Below are 12,680 nucleotides of genomic sequence, written 5' to 3'. Positions count from 1 at the left end.
ATCTATTGTGAGCTATACTCGGTTAAAGCGGTTTTCGGTGCACTGAACCGCACGCAAAAAAAACAATCGGTTCCACTTCTTTGGAGCTTCCAGTTTAGCTGGTAAGGCACGCCGCGTGAAGACGCGGTCTAATACGGTGCTGACGGGCAGGACACTTCAAGGCACGGGCTCACACTGACTCAGCTGGCTTTGCTGACTCAGTGGTGGCACGGGCTCACACTGACTCAGCTGACTTTGCTGACTCAGTGGTGGCACGGGCTCACACTGACTCAGCTGACTTTGCTGGGTCAGTGGTGGCACGGGCTCACACCGACTCAGCTGACTTTGCTGGGTCAGTGGTGGCACAGGCTCACAATGACTCAGCTGACTTTGCTGACTCAGTGGTGGCACGGGCTCACACCGACTCAACTGACTTTGCTGGTTCAGTGGTGGCACGGGCTCACACTGACTCAGCTGACTTTGCTGGCACAGTGGTGGCACGGGCTCACACTGACTCAGCTGACTGCGGGCTCAGTGGTGGCACGGGCTCACGCTGACTCAGCTGACTGCGGGCTCAGTGGTGACACGGGCTCACAATGACTCACCTGACTTTGCTGGTTCAGTGATGGCACGGGCTCACACTGACTCACCTGACTTTGCTGGTTCAGTGGTGGCACGGGCTCACACTGACTCAGCTGACTTTGCTGGTTCAGTGGTGGCACGGGCTCACACTGACTCAGCTGACTTTGCTGGTTCAGTGGTGGCACGGGCTCACACTGACTCAGCTGACTTTGCTGGTTCAGTGGTGGCACGGGCTCACACTGACTCAACTGACTTTGCTGGTTCAGTGGTGACACGGGCTCACACTGACTCAGCTGACTTTGCTGGTTCAGTGGTGGCACGGGCTCACACTGACTCAGCTGACTTTGCTGACTCAGTGGTGACACGGGCTCACAGTGACTCAACTGACTTTGCTGGTTCAGTGGTGGCACGGGCTCACAATGACTCCGCTGACTTTGCTGGTTCAGTGGTGGCACGGGCTCACACTGACTCAGCTGACTTTGCTGGTTCAGTGGTGGCACGGGCTTACACTGACTCAGCTGACTTTGCTGGTTCAGTGGTGGCACGGGCTCACACTGACTCAGCTGACTTTGCTGGTCCAGTGGTGGCACGGGCTCACACTGACTCAGCTGACTTTGCTGGTTCAGTGGTGGCACGGGCTCACACTGACTCAGCTGACTTTGCTGGTTCAGTGGTGGCACGGGCTCACACTGACTCAACTGACTTTGCTGGCTGAGTGGTGACACGGGCTCACACTGACTCAGCTGACTTTGCTGGTTCAGTGGTGGCACGGGCTCACACTGACTCAGCTGACTTTGCTGGTTCAGTGGTGGCACGGGCTCACACTGACTCAACTGACTTTGTGGGCTCAGTGGTGACACGGGCTTACACTGACTCAACTGACTTTGGTGGTTCAGTGGTGGCACGGGCTCACAATGACTCAACTAACTCAGCTGACTTTGCTGGTTCAGTGGTGGCACGGACTCACACTGACTCAGCTGACTTTGCTGACTCAGTGGTGGCACGTGCTCACAATGACTCAGCTGATTTTGCTGACTCAGTGGTGGCACGGGCTCACACTGACTCAACTGACTTTGCTGGTTCAGTGGTGGCACGGGCTCACACTGACTCAGCTGACTTTGCTGGTTCAGTGGTGGCACGGGCTCACACTGACTCAACTGACTTTGCTGGCTGAGTGGTGACACGGGCTCACACTGACTCAGCTGACTTTGCTGACTCAGTGGTGATACGGGCTCACACTGACTCAGCTGACTTTGCTGACTCAGTGGTGACACGGGCTCACACTGACTCAACTGACTTTGCTGACTCAGTGGTGACACGGGCTCACACTGACTCAGCTGACTTTGCTGACTCAGTGGTGACACGGGCTCACACTGACTCAGCTGACTTTGCTGGTTCAGTGGTGGCACGGGCTCACACTGACTCAGCTGACTTTGCTGGTTCAGTGGTGGCACGGGCTCACACTGACTCAACTGACTTTGTGGGCTCAGTGGTGACACGGGCTCACACTGACTCAGCTGACTTTGGTGGTTCAGTGGTGGCACGGGCTCACAATGACTCAACTAACTCAGCTGACTTTGCTGGTTCAGTGGTGGCACGGACTCACACTGACTCAGCTGACTTTGCTGACTCAGTGGTGGCACGGGCTCACACTGACTCAACTGACTTTGCTGGTTCAGTGGTGGCACGGGCTCACACTGACTCAGCTGACTTTGCTGACTCAGTGGTGGCACGGGCTCACACTGACTCAACTGACTTTGGCTGTTTGACCTTCAGTGCGTCCCGGCCGTGACGTCACTCGCAGCCGTCCAATCACCGCGCAGCTTGCCGCGAGCAGGAAGTGGCGGAGCTTGCGGCGGCTGAGCAATGGCTGCGTCCGCTCGCGTTGTGCAGGTGAGTGGTGGTGGTGAGGGTGGTGAGGGTGACTAGGGTGACTAGGGTGGTGAGTGGTGGTGAGTGGTGGTGAGTGGTGGTGAGGGTGGTGAGGGTGGTGAGGGGTGACTGGGGTGGTGAGGGGGGTGGTGAGGGGTGACTAGGGTGGTGAGGGTGGTGAGTGGTGGTGAGTGGTGGTGAGGGTGACTAGGGTGGTGAGGGATGACTAGGGTGGTGAGGGTGGTGAGTGGTGGTGAGGGTGACTAGGGTGGTGAGGGGTGGTGAGGGATGACTAGGGTGGTGAGGGGTGGTGAGGGTGGTGAGGGTGGTGAGTGGTGGTGAGGGGTGACTAGTTTGGTGAAGGGTGACTAGGGTGGTGAGGGGTGGTGAGGGTGGTGGTGAGGGTGGTGAGGGGTGACTAGGGTGGTGAGGGTGGTGAGGGGGGTGGTGAGGGGTGACTAGGGTGGTGAGGGTGGTGAGGGGTGGTGAGGGTGGTGAGGGGTGACTAGGGTGGTGAGGGGTGGCTAATGTGGTGAGGGTGGTGATGGTGGTGAGGGGTGGTGAGGGGTGACTAGGGTGGTGAGGGGTGGTGAGGGTGGTGGTGAGGGTGGTGAGGGTGGTGAGGGGTGACTAGGGTGGTGAGGGGTGGTGAGGGGGGGTGAGGGGTGGTGAGGGGTGACTAGGGTGGTGAGGGTGGTGAGGGGTGGTGAGGGGTGGTGAGGGGTGACTAGGGTGGTGAGGGGTGGCTAAGGTGGTGAGGGTGGTGATGGTGGTAAGGGGTGGTGAGGGGTGACTAGGGTGGTGAGGGGTGGCTAGGGTGGTGAGGGGTGGTGAAGGTGGTGAGGGTGACTAGGGTGGTGAGGGGTGGCTAGGGTGGTGAGGGGTGGCGAAGGTGGTGAGGGGTGGTGAGGGGTGACGAGGCTGGTGAGGGATGACTAGGGTGGTGAGGGGGGTGAAGGTGGTGAGGGTGACTAGGGTGGTGAGGGTGACTAGGGTGTTGAGGGGTGGTGAGGGGTGATGAGGGGTCTGTGATACGTGACGAGGATGTGCGTCTCTTATTCCATTTCTTACGGCAATTTGTTCACGTGCCAAACTCCAGTGTCACAATGTCTGCTAACCGCAACGAGGGGAATGATACATGCCTGCAATTTGCTCTCCAGACTTGTAGCGGTTTTACTTTTCGGTCAATCGCGAGAGGCGATGAGGGTGACGAGGGTGGTGAGGGGTGGTGAGGGGTGGGTTCCTGGGTCATGCGGGTGCCCTGCGTGACCCCTCGGTCGTGTTGGGGCTTGTTGTGCCCCCCCCACCCACCCACACTTCTGCCCATTGCCGTGGCGCTCCGCTTCTGCCGAGACGAACTTCACTCGCGACAACAACAACAACAAACAACAACCATCGCCCAAAGATTGTCGGGGGGCCTTGGAAGTTCGCGTCGGTGATATCGGCTGTGTCGAGATCAGCGTGGGCAAGGCGCGGTGCAGCGAGCGGCAGCAGCTTTTTGTTGTTACATCGCGAACAATTTGTCCTGTCATTGTGTAAATCCATGAGCTCCGGTTTGTGATGAACGTTTTTGTAACTTTTTTTCTTCTCTCCCTCCGCGGTAGTTACGCATATCGGCAATGCATGGCGTGGTGGTACATGTGCAGGTTTCATCACACTCGGGGAGAGAGACTGACTGCGGTGGGTTGTGCGTGAAGATTGCACAATCGCTGAGATTCACCACTGCCTGGCGGCCCGTGTTAGATGCCAGGGCATCAGGAGACACTCTGTGAGGTTCTGTAACTTCATGGAACGTCGGCGTAGTTTATTGATGTAGGGCAGGGGTGAGGGAACGTCCGGCCAGCTGGGCCATATGAGGCCCACGAAATTATTTTGTGTGGCCCTGCCAAGATAACCGCAGGCAGGATTCGAAATTCAATAAATCTCGGAGCGAACCTGGAAAAGCAGTTGCGAATAGCAGCAACATTATCAACACCAGCGAACATCACACGCCTCGCCAAAGAGAAGCAGTTCCAGCCATCGCATTAGGGGCGAGTCAATTAAAAGTTTGACCAAATATAACAATGGACTAATTTTTAAGTTGATAATTTTGTATGGCCCGCAAATGATGTTATAAATATCCAAATGGCCCTTGGTAGAAAAAGGTTCCCCACCGCTGGTCTAGGGGCTGGCCTGTACACTTTTTAAGACCACGGATTTCTGCAAAGTGTGGTGCGTTTCCTTCCAACTTTTAATATAGACCGAGTGCCTAGTTGGTTTGCTTAATTACAGTGGGTAGTGTTGTCGGTGTTTTAAGCAACGCGTTTTCAAGGTTCTATCTTGCTTCTGAGAAGTAGACGCTTAGGGGAACATGCCTGATCACCGTTAGCAGAATCTCAGGCTACCAATGTGATGAATATATATCCATAGGTTACAGCAGGAGACTTAGGGTGAGGCTTGCTATCTGCATGCTACAATATTCCAACGATGGTACTTTGTTTATGTGGCTTGCTTCAACTCGTTGACGTTGTCGACCGACCGGGTTATCTGTGCTCGAGTATTCATGGATGGTGAAGGAGGTTGAGGGGTCAGCCACATGACTTGTGGCTGCATCGGATTGGCTATTGTTCCTCTTCTTGGTTGTTTCGGTAATAAAATAATAAAAATAAAACATAATAAAATAATTCTCACGACGTTTCGGCCACAACGCAAGCAGCCGTCCTCAGGTGAAGAACAGGTCTGTCGGGAAGACAGCGTCTGAAAGACTGAAAGACGCTGTCTTTCCCTTCTACGTGACTTTACCGAAAGAACCAAGAAGATGAATCCCTGCAGTCACGAAAGCTTTAAATCGAAAAATTGGCTATTGTTGTTGAGACTTGGGGATGGGAGGGGATGCTGTCTTGAGGAAGAGTGATCAATCACACGAGCATGTTGTGAGGCAAGTGATTGGAGATGCTGTAGGTGAGCATAGTGCAGCAAATGGGTGGTGTGGGAAAATAGGAGACGGCACAGATTTGTGTTTAGCAACAAGCAGAGACACGGAACAGAGATGTATGGATTGAGAGACTTTTAAACAACTTTTATTGCCGCCAGCAGCAAAAGCACTGGAGGCGATTTCGATATCAAATACACAAAGTCACCAGCAAACACATGAAAATTAACGCTACTCGCTGTGGCACTAAAAGCACCGCGCACAACACAAAAGAAAAGTCACGTGGTGGTGGTGGTCATCGCGCACGCCACGGTGACGAGCGAGCGCTTCAGAAGGTGAACACGAGGGCGCCGTCCACGCTGGTACAGAGAGGGGCTTTTCCAGCTCCCCAGCGTTCGAAGAAGATGTGCACATCACCGACATGTGTGTGGTATGTGGCGTGCTACAGCCGGAGCCGTGCCTTAAGCAGGCCTCTGAACACTGGAAGCACAGAGCAGCCGTCAGTGTCACCTTCCAGCATATTCTTTCTCATTCTGTACACCGCCATCTTCGCCTGAGCACAGGCGAAGTTGGCGAGGTCATGGCGCTTGTTAGCCAGGTAAGGCACCACCCCATATACGAAGCTGCTGTTGTAGAAGGGTACCCCCAGTTTCCTGAAGATGTCCCCCAAAAGGCGGAACATTGGTTTGAGCCGCTGGCAGTGTAAGTATGGATTGAGAGAAGTCGACAGAGATACCACAGGGAGCTGTATTGAGTGAGGGAAGGAGAGAGACACGTGGCCTGGGGATGTATTGAGATAAGCAAAATCAGCACAAGATAGTAATATAGTGAATTAATTTATTTTATTTTATACCTACGTGACTTCACCGAAAGAACCAAAGAGTAAGCACAAGATAGGTTTCGGAGTGAAGAGAGAAGCTTTGAAGATGCAGTATCAGAGATGGAGTGAGACAGAGGAGAGCATGAGTAGAAGAAATAACCTTTGTGTGACCAGAAATAGCGTTTGCTGGTGCAAATTATTGTTATATTTTATATTTATTGAACGCCTTGGCTCAACGCGATTTACATAGTTTAATAGCGGTAAAAATAGAGTGATTTAGATGGCAAGGGTGGGCAAGGGTCGATGAATGAGTGACGGTAACAGTGGGTACTATCGGGTGATGAAATGGCAAGGGAGGGCCAATTTGAACTTGAGAACGTTATTTCTTTCTTTCAGGGGCACCATTGTGGTGTGACGTTATCTTCCTTGCCTGGTATGCAGGAGGTCGGGGGTTTGGGCCCGACCATGATGCCCGTATATTTGCAGTTTGCATGTTCTCACTGCGGTTGCGTCGATTTTTTTCTCCAGGTCCTCTGGTTTTTTTCCTCCACATTTAGAAACATGCTTTGAGATTATTTTGATTATGTTGCTTCTATAAATTTCCATATGATAAGCCACCTTGTTGAGCTATCATTTGTGGCCAGATTGCTTATGAAAAATAAGTTAATACCTCGGTGGGCTTTGCCTGGTAGGATGGGGATGGTTTGGTTGTATTTGATTGTTTTTGGGCAATTTGTTAGCCTTTCTTTACTTTGCACTCCGATCGTGTTTTTGTGTTGTTTGTTTTAACGTTCATACCCAGCCCTACCGGACTCTGTGAAAAAGAGCTTTATAGCTCATCAGATTCTTCCAGCATAAAACACATTCCTGTGGAGGGAGCTGGTAGGAACGTTGGGTTGCTCGGTCAATGGCCAGGGTCAACGGCGGCGTGGTGTATTCCGCAAATATGGCCGACTGTGAGGGCGGGCACAAGCCGGCGTGAGTAGGTTAAACGTTGAGTTTTATAAGGGCACCACGGGGTGACCAGCCCCTCCCCACCCAGCCCCACCCCTCCCACCCCCCACCCAGCCTCACCCTCCCCACCCAGCCCCTCCCTGCACGACGGACGGACACAATAATCCCCTGTGGGCTGGTGTAACCAGGAGGTTCCTACCAGTATAAATATTCTGATTCAGATGAGCGATAGTAAGTAATTATTTTTTGCAGATTCGTGATCTGCAAGAAATTTTGTGATGAGAGACTGGTAAAGAGCATGAGCCTGGGCCGAGGGATAAGCTCCAGTTTTCCAGATTTTCTGCAGAATATTATGGGGCTACAGTGTTTTAAATATATGTGATGTTTTCACTTTTTCACAGTTGGTCACACCGCGTATTCCGCTGATCAAGTTTCGTAGCAGAAATCCTGCCACAGTTTCTAATGGTAAGTTTGCAATTTTTATCTGCTCTTTTTTCTAATTACAAGGTAAAAAGAAAGATATGTTTCAGTCATAACATACATCTTCGTTTATTTGCATGAAGCTTAGGAAACTGCCAATGGATAGCCAGATTTCTGTGGCTTAAATATTATTGAAATGTGTTGTTGCTCTGGTGACCGGCAGATTGATGATCGATGTTCGGTCGCCGCGTTGATAGCATTGGTTGTGATTTCTCACTTAACAAAATGGGCCGCATGAAGGCTGCCATCTTACACGCCAATTTTGGAATAAAACCCTATATTAAAATAAGCATTTACGGGTTATTTGTCTTTTTCACTTTTACGATGTCTGCACAAAATCTAGGAATTGGTTTCCCTTAAACCTATACCTAATTGGAAATTGTGAAGACATCACTACTGCTACTGTAGTAAAGGTGACCTTTATCATTGTCCATTTTTGTATGAAGTCAGTATTTAAAAACACCTTTTTTCCCCCATTTAACAATGAGCAAGATTAGTCAATTGTGGTTCCACCTAAAACAAAGTAAACAAGTGTTTGCAGAATATTTTTCATGGTGCCGATACAATATACATTTTTTTATGGTATGACACTAATCACAATATCAGTTTCTCATGAGATTGTAATTGTATTTTACTATTTTATTGTTTTGTTTTTTGTGATTTGCTGTACAAAGGTCTTCATCTGCAGTCAGTCGACATAATTTTGTTATAAAAATATTAATACAAATTTACAACCGGAATAATGAAATTAGGTTTTTCCCTTTTTTTCTGGCAACAAAGCAGGAGTGAAGTTGTTAAAACACCAAACTGAAACCTTTTACAAGGAATCATGTCTGCATTAACCACAATACTTGTGGTCAGAATGCAAACAAAGAACATACTCTGATAAGAAATGCACTGTCTTTGAAACTGATTGGTCCACACCAGAGACAGCTTTCTTTGGAGCCTCGACTAGGGGAAAACCTATTCTCATATTTTGGTACTGATGTAGCTGCTCAACCTATAATAATTATAATGTACAGGTAGTCCTCTACTTATGATGGAGATGTGTTACGATGACCCCATCGTAAGTCGAAAATATCGTAAGTAGAAGATGGCCTAGCCTACCCAGGAGTCTTAAAGAATGGTGATAATTTAGCAAAACAGAGCAATTTACAGTACCGTAATGTATAAACTATATACTGTGTGTATTTATTAATTACAATACTGTATTGCACAGTAAAATGTAAAGTAAAAAAAACAAGGTAAATTCTTAGCCTACCTATATGACCTACAATTTAATAGAAAGTTTTTTCAGGAAACAATCCCGGCAGCGGCCCAACGTACAGTATCGTACCTCGTGCGCTGCTGCGTTTGCCTGCCGCGCGAAATGTATAATATTTTACAATTTTGTCGTATCGCCATCGTAAGATCGAAATATCGTAAGTCGGACCGTCGTAACTCGGGGACTATCTGTACATACTGTCAGTTTCACGTAAAATAGTTAAATAAAATAAATGTCCAATGGCATGAATTATTTTGGACAACATTATTCATAGCACTCATTTATTGGGCAATAGGTATTTAGTTAGAACTTAAATTGTTGTGCTTTTGTTATTTAAGACTTGTTTTGTTACACATTTAATGTCAACGGAATTATATGCTTGATATAATGATATGTTGTAAAATAGATGAGGCAGGAGATGAAAGTTATGGCGTTAAGAGGTTATCTGCAATTCGTTTTGACCTCTCTTTGTCTGTGTTGAAGTGCAAGACGTTAGATGCGAATGTATACAATATATATATTTTTTTATATTTATGTGTGTGTACAATTATATTACGTGTGTGTGTAGCAATGAGTGCATCCTACACGTCCTTGGTAATCTCCGCTATGGAGTTCCTTGCATATCAGGATACGATTTACATTACATATTTAGTAGTTTTCCTAGTTGTTTCTTATCTATGGGACAGTTTTTTTTTGCCAGATTCACAATGCTGAATGCATACATTATCAAAGCACCTTTATTCGCATGTTTCACCACAAGCATGTGTAGTTAATGCAGACTTGATGCTGTGTAATAATAGGGTGTCTATTTGGGTCTAGATTTGAAGTTTTCGTGACTGCAAGGATCCATACTCTTTGGTTCTTTCGGTAAAGTCACGTATGTGAAATAAAAATAATAAAAATAATAAATAATAAACTAAAAATGAAAATAACTAAATTAAATCACGACGTTTCGGAAGCAACACAAGCCTCCGTCATCAGGAGGACAGTCACCAATGTGACTTTACCGAAAGAACCAAGGAGTTTATCTATTTGGTATTTGGACATCTCCTGTATTACTTCCGATATTTCAATGTTTACCCATTTAACTTGTCCTAGGAGTGTGTTACTTAATTACTCTCCTTCAACACTGTTACCTTGATTCTAGATTTGAAGCTTTCGTGACTGCAAGGATTCATATTCTTAGGTTTTTTCCGGTAAAGTCACGTAGGTAAAACATCAAAATTAATAAAAATAAAATAAAGATCACGACGTTTCGGAGGCAACACAAGTATCCGTCATCAGGTGGGACCGTCACAGCCAGATTAGCTGCATCAAGTGAGGCAATGATTCAAGATGTAATCCCTTAAAAGCGAGTTGAGGGGGGAGGAGAGGGGGGGGCTCATCAGAATGTGGTAGCCAATGAATACCGAAAAAACCTAAGAATACTGTTACCTTGCTTTTCTGTACCGTTTATTGGATTAAATTCTCCTTTTACGCGCGTTCCAAATTTAAAGACTTGGCAATCTTATTTTCAAACTTTGAAGCTCGGCCACCCCTCTTGAGGAAACATTAAAAATGACATTGCCAATCGTGATAGTGACGATGTACATTTTGTTTATGGCAACAAAATGTTTTCCCCATGATGATCAAAACTCTTGGTCATTTTACTCCACTACCAATGACTATTTTAGAGATAAACATGATGCAGCTAAGACTTTCCTTATTCGGTAAAGTCACGTAGGTAAAAAATATATGAAAAAACAACTGAATTAAATCACGACGTGGAACCGTCACAGCAAATTAACCTAAAGACGGAATCTTGTGTTGCCTCCGAAACTTCGTGATTTAATTTAGTTGTTTTTTCATTTATTTTTTTACCTACGTGACTTTACCGAAAAGACCAAAGAGTATGAATCCTTGTAGTCACGAAAACTTCAAATCTAGAATTAACTTTCTTTATTACTGCTCATTCAGTGGTGTTTCTTGTCTATTTCTATGCGTGCACTTGAATGTAAATGCATTATGTATAAGCTTGGTTTGTTTTTACAGCTCAGGAATTGGGAAAGACTGCCATCGATCTGGTAGGCGCAGCCAGACCCATGGCGGTGAAGAGTCTGCCAATGGAAACACTCGAACCGCTGCCTCCACGTTTCCGGCGCAAGCCCCTCGACACGATTGAAATGGAATACATTCAGGTTTGTGTAACACATTAAACCTATCAACAGCAAAGCATTTTGAGGTTATTATTTTGCCGTTTCATTGTTCCCAGTTGTAAACAGTGCAACGTGATATTTCAGCATTATTTTAAGTGTTATTTTCAATGTTCAGTATAATTTTGCTTGTTTTTCTCAATAACCATTTTCTACCCGTTCCACAGCGAGGCGGTCCAGATTGAGAGAAATGCACGCACCATTACTTGGTGGTTGCTGAAGATAAAAAGAGAGGACTGAAATGGATCACCACATCCAGCACATGCTGCTTAGACTTGTGGCAAGAGCCAAAGTCATACATTAAACTTCTGCATAACTTACAAACATGAAGTGTACTGTTATACAAGACACATTCTTATGTCACCTGAGTCTAAGCATATGCACCAATATATCTATTAAATGATGAGATTACTCAGAATTGCATTTTGTGGGAACTGATATTTTTCTTTTTGGGTTTCAGTGACATGGCCATTTTTATTTTTTCTGTTTCTTAATTTGGGCCCATTTGAACGTATTAACAAAAATGTATTTTCCTGCATTACCTAATAAAGTTAATATATATATAAAGCAGAGGTACCCTTTTTGCCATTTACTATGAAGTAAACATTTCTTTGTAAATTGCCTCTGTTTTATTTATGGTAATTATCAAAATAATTTCAATTTTAATATTCGTGTTATAAAAGTTATATAATGCTTAATGAGTGACAAACGAGCGGTGACAATTTCTCGTTAATCAAACATTTGTTAAACGGTCATCGTTTTTACATTGACTCCCATGTTCAAAGCTGAGTTACTTTTCAGCCCCCAAATTTTCCACCCTTTAATTTTATTAGTTTGAGAAATCCAAATTATATTTAAAAATCAAATATCAAATGTACCGCTCGCCACACATTAACTAATTAGCGCCGCCACCCCCCACCCATGTTCAACATGACACCCATGCACTCATTACACGCACAGTCCGTGCCACAAATGAACCCACAATACCTTGCTGATCTCGGCAAGGAGCATAAAGCATCACGTGAACTCCGGTCATCCTCGCAGCGGCTTTTGGCTCGCCATCGAACAAAGATGGCTACTGCATCACACTCGGATGAGTTTCTGTGGCTGTTTGGAACGCTCTTCCGATACTAGGAAGCTACTGCAGCTATGCACTTTTAAATCTAGGTTGAAAATATTTCTTTAGAACTGCTTTTTGTGTTTTTGTTGTCCTTCCCCCGCACCTCTGATTGACACGGTTGTTTACGTACAGTGCGAAAGAAGTTTAATATTCACATACAGGATGCCCACGAATTTAACACGACGCTCAGGCATCCAACACGATGCCGACGCATTCAATGCGACACCCACGCGTTCAACACGCCACCCACGCATGAACTTACTAATTGGGTAGCTGTGAAATGTGTTGATCCCTCATTGGCCACTTCTGACCTTAGGTCATAGTGGTGACGTCTACTCGCAGAATGGAAATGCTGCGTGTAAACACAATTGTTTGGTAGCTCTGCTGCATTGGCAGTAGGGCTCAAGCACAAATAACAAAACACAATTGTGAAAAACACTGCCTTTAAATAACACATTCCTGCGGAGGGAGCTGGTAGGAACGTTGAGTTGCTCGTCAATGGCCAT

At 46.7% G+C, this 12,680-nt stretch overlaps 1 protein-coding gene across 1 annotated transcript; it reads left to right on the top strand.

The window, feature by feature from the left end:
- The first annotated feature begins 2,348 nt into the window (after positions 1-2,348).
- KGD4 (alpha-ketoglutarate dehydrogenase subunit 4) lies at positions 2,349-11,472 on the top strand. Its single transcript, XM_061577507.1, has 4 exons — positions 2,349-2,454; positions 7,520-7,583; positions 10,894-11,039; positions 11,222-11,472. The coding sequence occupies exons 1-4, from the start codon at positions 2,428-2,430 to the stop codon at positions 11,237-11,239; spliced, it is 255 nt and encodes an 84-aa protein (XP_061433491.1). The 5' UTR covers positions 2,349-2,427; the 3' UTR covers positions 11,240-11,472.
- Positions 11,473-12,680: the final 1,208 nt, after the last annotated feature.

This window comes from Lethenteron reissneri, chromosome 64 (assembly GCF_015708825.2).
Source record: "Lethenteron reissneri isolate LAM-NWPU_2019-01 chromosome 64, ASM1570882v1, whole genome shotgun sequence".
NCBI lineage: Eukaryota > Metazoa > Chordata > Hyperoartia > Petromyzontiformes > Petromyzontidae > Lethenteron > Lethenteron reissneri.
Note: the sequence above shows the minus strand (reverse complement) of the source record. Positions and strands in the feature narration are given on the sequence as shown.